General features: G+C 59.9%; 1 protein-coding gene across 3 annotated transcripts in view; it reads right to left on the reverse strand.

Moving 5' to 3' along the window:
- LOC128134423 (protocadherin alpha-C2-like) overlaps nt 1–3,510 on the reverse strand; it is a 116,063-nt gene extending 112,553 nt beyond the window's left edge. For 2 of the 3 annotated variants that reach the window (XR_008232741.1, XM_052772114.1), the window contains exon 1: nt 645–3,510. Coding sequence is in view for 2 of the 3 variants with exons in the window: in XM_052772114.1 (XP_052628074.1) it covers nt 645–3,125 (2,481 nt within the window). In the remaining variant the exon portion in view is untranslated. The remainder of the gene's footprint in view (nt 1–644) is intronic. The other variant, XM_052772109.1, reaches the window with a different exon arrangement.
- Nucleotides 3,511–7,575: the final 4,065 nt, after the last annotated feature.

The raw sequence follows: 7,575 nt of genomic DNA on the forward strand, positions 1-7,575 counted from the left end.
TGCCTCCCCTACTTTCATAATTCCTCCAGTAGGCAAATAGAAATGGAGAAATTACACCACGGGGAGAGAAGACCCTGAACACCCAACTGTCACCTTCCATCACAACGCTCGCAGAAGGGAATCAAATAAGGACGAGGACAGAGTTTGCGACAGGGAACCACAGCGGATACCAGCACGGTCAGCAAAAAGCAACTCTAAGAAGCAGTACATAGTGCCTGCGGGACTGCCACCACCACAGCCTGCGTGTCTGGCACCCCTTCAGCAAGCTCGGGTGGAAATGCTGCACAGCAGCAAGCCCAAGCGTCCGCAAAGCTGATGTCGTGGCACCTCACATCGCAGTCGGCAGGGATTTCATTCCGCGGGACAACAGCCCACAGCCACGACCACAAAGCTCAGCTGCGGACGGCCACCGCTGCGGGGTGCGGCAACACCTTGCTTGCTTCCTCCCCCACAGCGAGACCCCGGGCGCTCCGGCAAGGACGCGAAGGTCCCGTGAACACCCTTAAGAAGCACCCGCCAAGCCCCCGCCGCCCGCGGGCCCCGGCGGCTGAGCCCGGCTCCCACCAGCGCCTGCCCAGGGGCCGGGCGACAAGGGCCACAAGAAGGGGGAAGGGGCGAGAGGCGACAAAGGGAGGGCCACTGACCGTGTCCACGAGAGCGGGCGGCTCCGGCTGCGTCTCCTTCGCCGCGGGGCCGGGCGGCGGCGGGAAGTTGGGGCTGAAAACCATCAGGTCGCTCTTGCCCGCGCCCTCCGCCACGCACAGGCTCCGGCTCTGGCGCTGCGAGTACGACCAGCTCCCCACTTCGCTGGCGCACACCAGCGTCGCCGGCCCGGGCCCCGACAGCACGGCCGCCCGCGGCGCCCACCGCGACGCCCCGTACAGCACCACCGCCAGCAGGAACAGGCTCGACACCGCGCAGATGGCCACCACCAGCCACACGTTCGTCGCCGCCGCCGCCGCCGCCGCCGCCGCCGCGCCGCCCTCCGCGCCCGCCGCCGGCCGCAGCCCCGCCCCCGACGAGGACGAGCCCGCGGCCGCCAGCGCCGCCTCGGCGCCCTCCACCAGCGACACGCTCAGCGTGGCCGTGGCCGAGCGCGCCGGCTCCCCGTGGTCCCGCACCACGATCACCAGCCTCTGCCGCGGGCCGTCCGCCTCCTCCAGCGCCCGCGCCGTGCTCACCTCGCCGCTGTACAGCCCCACGCGGAACGGGCCCTTCCCCCGCGGCTCCCACAGCTCGTAGCGCAGCCACGCGTTGTAGCCCGAGTCCGCGTCCACCGCGCGGATCTTCGCCACCACCTGCCCCGCCGGCGCCCCCCACGCCGCCCACGCCCACAACGCCCCCGAGCCCGAGCCCGAGCCCGAGCCCGGCCCCGACGCCGCCGAGCCCGCCGCCCCGCCACCCGGCCCGCCCCCGGCAGGCGGCAGCAGCGCCGGCGCGTTGTCGTTCTCGTCCACCACGAAGAGCTGCACCGTGGCGTTGCCGCACAGCGGCGGCTCCCCCGCGTCCACCGCCCGCACCTCGAACTGCAGCACCTGCACCTCCTCGTAGTCCAACGGCTGCAGCGCCCGCAGCCGCCCGCTCTCCGCGTCCACCGACACGTAGCTCGACGCCGCCCGCCACCCCCCGCCCGCCACCGCGCCCCCGCCCACGCCCTCCGCCACCGAGTAGCTCACGCGCCCGTTGCCCGCCTCGTCCGGGTCCCGCGCCCACAGCCGCGCCAGCTCCGCGCCCGCCGCGTTGTTCTCCCGCGCCAGCACCGTGTACACGGCCTGCGCGAACGCCGGCGCGTTGTCGTTCACGTCCGACACCGGCACCCGCAGCCCGCGGCTGGCGCGCAGCGCCGGCGCCCCGCCGTCCTCCGCCCGCACCTCCACCTCGTACTCCGACACCCGCTCCCGGTCCAGCGCCTCCCGCAGCACCAGCGAGTACGAGCCCGCGAACGTCGCCACCAGCCCGAACGGCGCCGCCGGCCACACCGCGCAGCGCACCCGCCCGTTCGCCCCCGAGTCCCGGTCCGACACGCTCAGCAGCGCCACCACCGTCCCCACCGCCGCGTCCTCCGGCACCGGCACCGACAGCGACGTCACCCACACCTCCGGCGCGTTGTCGTTCACGTCCAGCACCTCCACCAACACCTTGCAGTGACCCGACAGCGGGGGCGTCCCCTTATCCGTCGCTTCGATTTGTATCTCGTATGAACGGACGTCTTCAAAGTCCAGGGTGCCCGTGAGACGGATCTCCCCCGTCTTCGGATCTAAAAGGAAAAGGTTTAATCCATGTGCGGGAAATGTATTGCTCGCAGTGAACGTCATTTCGCCATTGCTTCCCACGTCCGGATCTGTGGCGTTCACCTGCGCCACCAGCGTCCCCTCTGCAGTGCTCTCCAGCAGCTGCACTTTATACACCGACTGGTTGAACTGGGGTGCGTTGTCGTTGGCGTCCAGCACCGAGATCACCAGCTCCATCGTGCCCGTCAGCGACGGACGGCCCCCGTCACTTGCCGTCAACATCAAACGGTGCTCAGGCATTGTCTCTCGGTCCAGCGGTCTCCTGAGCACCAGAAACAAGGATTCTCGGTATTCTTCACTGCGCTGTAAATCCAGAGAGAAGTGCTCGCTGGGGCTGAGGGTATAGGAGAGCTGCGCGTTGGCTCCGACATCTGCATCCGACGCGCCCTCCAGCGGGAACCGAGAACCGGGCGGGGAGTTCTCCGATAAACTGAGGTTTTTCCGGGCGGCGGGGAAGAGCGGGGCGTTGTCGTTGATGTCGGTCACCTCCAGCTCCACGTGGAAGACGCGCAGCGGCCGCTCCACCAGCACCTCCAGGCGCAGGGCGCACGGCGCGCTCTTCCCGCACAGCTCCTCCCGGTCCAGCCGCGAGCTCACCACCAGCGCCCCGCTCGCCCCGCTCACCTCCACGCTCGCCCGCCGGCCCTGCGCCACCAGCCGCAGCCGACGCGCCTCCGGCTCGCCCGCCTCCAGGCCCAGGTCCTGCGCCAGCCGGCCCACCACCGTCCCGGCCTTGGCTTCCTCCGGCACCGAGTAGCGCACCTGCCCGCCGCCCAGCGCCCAGGCCGCCTGCAGCACCAGCACCCGCACCACGGGCCCCCAGCACACGCCCATCGCCGCCGCCGCCCGCACGGGCCCCGCACGGCTCCCCGCCGCCGCCCGGACGCACCGGCTCTCCTGCCCGCCCCGCGCCGCCCCCCCGCGCTCACAGCCGGGCTCTCCGCCGCACCGGGGCGGAGCCGCCTCACCGCTCCCACGCCGTTTCTGAGCCTGCAGCGACACCGTGTGCTGCTCCGACGCCTCGCACGCTCCCCACGATCGCCAGCCCGCCGCCTCTCGCCTCGCTTCCTTCCGTGCTCCTCCTGCTTTGCCTCCTTCCTTTCTTTTCCCTTCCTCCTTGCGTCTTTCCTCTTTCCTTCGTCCTTTCTTCTTTCCTCCTTCAATTAATTATCTCTTCTTATAACGCGTTTCTCGCGTTCTTCCTTCCTTTCCTGCCACTTTTCCTTCTCTTTCTTCTTTCTCTTCCGTCTTCTCTTTCCACCTTCGATGTCCTCTTTCTGCTCTTCCTTCTCCTTTTCGTTCTTGCCCTGACGTGCCCAAGTCTTTACTCCCCTTTCCCTTCTCCTTCCATCCTTCGCTCTTCTTTACCCCCGCTGGCAGCTCGCCAGTCGCCTCCGGCGCCGCGGCGGAGACCCTCAAAGACGGAGCCAGCAGCGCTAATTTCGGGCCAGCAGCGCCGGAGCGCGGTACTCTAACCAAGGCGGACGCCGTTAGGGACCAACTCTCTCCAGCGTCTAGAGGTGACGTCGTGCTCGTCCTCTCCTCTATCTTCTCTTCTTTCCTTTCTTTCTTCCTCTTTTCCTTCTTTTTACTTCCACCAATTCCTTCCTTGTCTTCTTCCTTCCCTTCTTGCCATTGTCTGTTTCCTTTTCTCCCTTTTTTCGTTACCCTTTCTTCTCCTGATTCTTCTTTCTTCTGCCTTTCCTTAGCCCTATCCCTAGCTCTTTCCTTTTTTCCCTGCCCTGCCTCATCTTTGCGTCCTAATCCTTTCTGTTTATACACAAACAGCCGAGCCGTTGTATCTTCCTTTCTTTTTCTCCTTCACCAAAATAATTTCTAAATGGCTACAACACACCCACAATGAAGCATGGACACCCCTTCAGGCAAGACCTCTCCTTCCTCTTCCTCACCACTTTTCACCAAGCCTGACACAGCACCCTGAGTACCGAGGGTGCTGAGGTCCTCCACTCCATTCATCGTGTCAATACAACGTTGGTGCATGCTGGTAATCTCTGCTATCATCTCTTCCTTCTTTATTGTTTCTTCTTTCTTTCAGTCTTTCGTTTGCTTGCTTGCTTGCTTCTTACTTGCCCAGATTACTTCCTGTCCTTCTTCCTTTTCCTCTTCCTTCCCGTCTCATCTCCCTTTTATTTATTTTTTTTTTTGTCCTGCCCTAGCCTTGCCTCCCATTCTTTTCTACTTCCATCCTTCTATCTTCTGTTTCATTTTTCCATTACCAAGAAGTTTTAAAAATGTCTACACCACACTTGCCATGAAGCACGGACATGCCCTTTGGCAAGAGCTCTCATTCCTCATCCCTATCACCTTCCATCCTCCCATACAGTAAACAACCTTCCTGTTTTCCTCCAGTCTATGAATCTGCACCTGCCCTTATCTTCCTGAAGAAGAACACACTCTTCAGCATACCAGTCATCTCAAGGACCCAGCAAATCACAGAGTGAGGCAATCAAATGGCAAAGAACATCTCTGCCTCATCTGTTACGGATTTGTGTGGCATGGGGGGTTTTGCTAGCAGGGGAGGGGCTGCAGGGGTGCAGCTGCTTCTGCTCCCCCAGCTCCAAGCCAGACCCTCCTCTGGCCCAGGCCGACCCAATCAGTGATGGTGATAGCACCTCTGGGAGAAGGTATTTAAGAAGGGGAACCTGCAGTGAGTGGGGGTATTGGAATGTGAGAGGAACACCTCTGTGGATGCCGAGGTCAGTGAAGGAGCAGGAGGAGGGGCGCCTGAGGAGGTTGATGCCCCTGCAGCCCGTGGTGAGACGGCAGGCTGTCCCCCTGCAGCCCGTGGAGGTGAGCAGGGGAGCACATGCCCCTGAAGATGGCCATGGCTCCATTCGAAAGCCCGCGCTGGAGCAGTGCGTGGCTGAAGATCGGCCCGCGGAAAGGACCCACGCCAGGGAAGTTTGTGAGGAACTGCGGCCCGCGGAACTCACGTTGGAGAAGTCCGCGAAGGACTATCCGCCGTGGGAGGGACCCCACGGTGGAGCAGGGGAAGAATGAGGGGTCCTCCCCCTGAGGAGGAAGGAGCGGCAGAGACAAGGTGCGGCGACCTGACCCCAACACCCATCCCCTGTTCCCCTGCGCCGCCGGAGGGGGGGGGTAGAGAGAAACGGGAGTGGGGTTGAGCCGGGAAAGAGGGAGGGGTGGGGGGAAGGTGTTCTAAGATTTGGGTTTACTTCCTAATATCCTTGGTTTGATTTGACTTGTAGTCAATTAAATTGATTTTGTTTCTTCCCCAAACTGAGCCTGTCTTTTACCCGTGACCCTAAGTGGTGAGTGATCCCTCCCTGTCCTTCTCTCGACCCACGAGCCTGCCTTTACATTTTCTCCTCAACCCACCGTAGTTGGGAGGGGAAGGGGGGGGGCAGTGAGGGAGCAGCTGCGTGGTGCTTTGTTACCAGCTGGGCTGAAACCATGACACTCATCAGAACACAATCCACCACTCTCTGAAACACAAGCCCCAGATACAGGGATGTCTCATAAAACAAAAGCCTCCACAGTCCAAACAACACAGGCGAGTCTCTCATTCGGGAATTCAAACCCAGCACAGCCGAGCACAACAACCCTCCAGGAGGGCCGAAAAAGCACAGGGCAACCACAGCTCCCAAGCACCCTAAATATACCTCCATTCTTCCAGACTCATTTTCCAACTACATGCTGAATGGCAAGCTCTTGCTTCCCATTCAGGCAGGCATGCACTGCCAGAACAACACAGCAAGAACCTCAGTACCCAGGGGCATTAGTCCCCTTGGAATAGCATGACCCACCCATCACACAGCCAAACAAAAGCCACGAGGGTAACACTATGGCATTTTTACTGACAAAATCTGCTCGATGCCCAAAACATCCACCCCATGTAATGGATTGTGATCCCTCCTCCATATACACTTGCTGCCACCCACTCAGGCTGTGCCTCGAAGCAGCAGGAAAGCTACGAGAGCAGGCAGCGGTGCTTTGTTCCTCCAAACCTACAGGCATTACAATCCTGGCAACATTTGGTTGATCCAACAGCAAGACACCACGACAACACAGGAACAAAAGTACATCTGCCTCTCAAACTCATCCTCTTCAGGTATGAACAACTTAGCTGTAGAATCACTGGTTGCTTCTTCAAAATAAAAAAACGTTTTCAGGACAGCACAAACAACGGCTTTAAGGGACATTTGCAATTAACATTATAAGAGATTCCTGGGGAAGCTGGACACAAAAAAATTACTCATGTTCTGCAAAAGCCTGGAAAATGCTCGACAGTGCACAGTGCTCCCCAGTACACAGTGCTCCCTTACGCACTTCTATCACAAGGAGAGTAGCAGGGAGACCTGAAAGCCAAGGACATTCTGTCAATGTCAAGCTCAGCTCAACAGAGTGGAAAAGCCATCCCCCACACTGATGACAAACCGCCCAAATGTCTGCAGCCTGACAGCTGCCACAATTCCGCCTCCTGCATCTCATCTGCTGTTACCAACACATTGCCAATGCGAGAGAAGAGAAAACAAAACGATGGGAGGTTTTACTAAGAGGAGGGAAGAAAACCAAAGGAACCCGTTCCACTGTATTGAAACACAAGAGGACAACAACAGGCACAAGGCTATGCCGAAATTCTGGAGGCCCTGAAAGGATCCCGGGCAAGTAGCACTGTCTGCGGAGCCTCTTCTTGAGGTTTTCTACTGGCATCCCCTATCCCACACCCGGGGCAATGGCATCTCCAGCTAAGTGGACATTCTCCACTTCTTCCCCAAGGACACAGACCATGTTCTAACCAGCATCTCCATTTCCCTCACGCAAGACTTTTCCCCACTCAAGGTCACACTCCCCATGACGCATGCCCAGGCCACACTTCAGCCACTCACAGGATTGCTGCCACAGCACCCGGGTATTGCTCCAGCCCAACAACATGCCCCACCTCTAAGCCCCGTTCTCAACATGACCCAGGCCTTTGCACATCCTCACTTTCCCTCACAAATGGCACAGAAAACATACGGAGGGCTGCAAAGCTGCACAGTGTCTGACAGACTCTTCCCAGCTGCCTGAACTTCACCTTGAATATTTTCTGACTTTTCAAGCAATCTCAGAGGGAAACAACACTGCTGTGCATTAGAACATAAAGATTCTTTGATTAGAGCTTGACAGCTCTGATTCCTGTCCACACGGAATTTATTCTTTCAGAAAACCACACCAAATACCGAAGCAGAAGCACACTCACAATGTAGACAGCGTGGGAGAATTTGTACCAGAGAAAACCACAGCTGGGCGGGCTTTGGCG

The sequence above is a fragment of the Harpia harpyja genome, chromosome 20, assembly GCF_026419915.1.
Source record: "Harpia harpyja isolate bHarHar1 chromosome 20, bHarHar1 primary haplotype, whole genome shotgun sequence".
Taxonomy (NCBI): Eukaryota; Metazoa; Chordata; class Aves; order Accipitriformes; family Accipitridae; genus Harpia; species Harpia harpyja.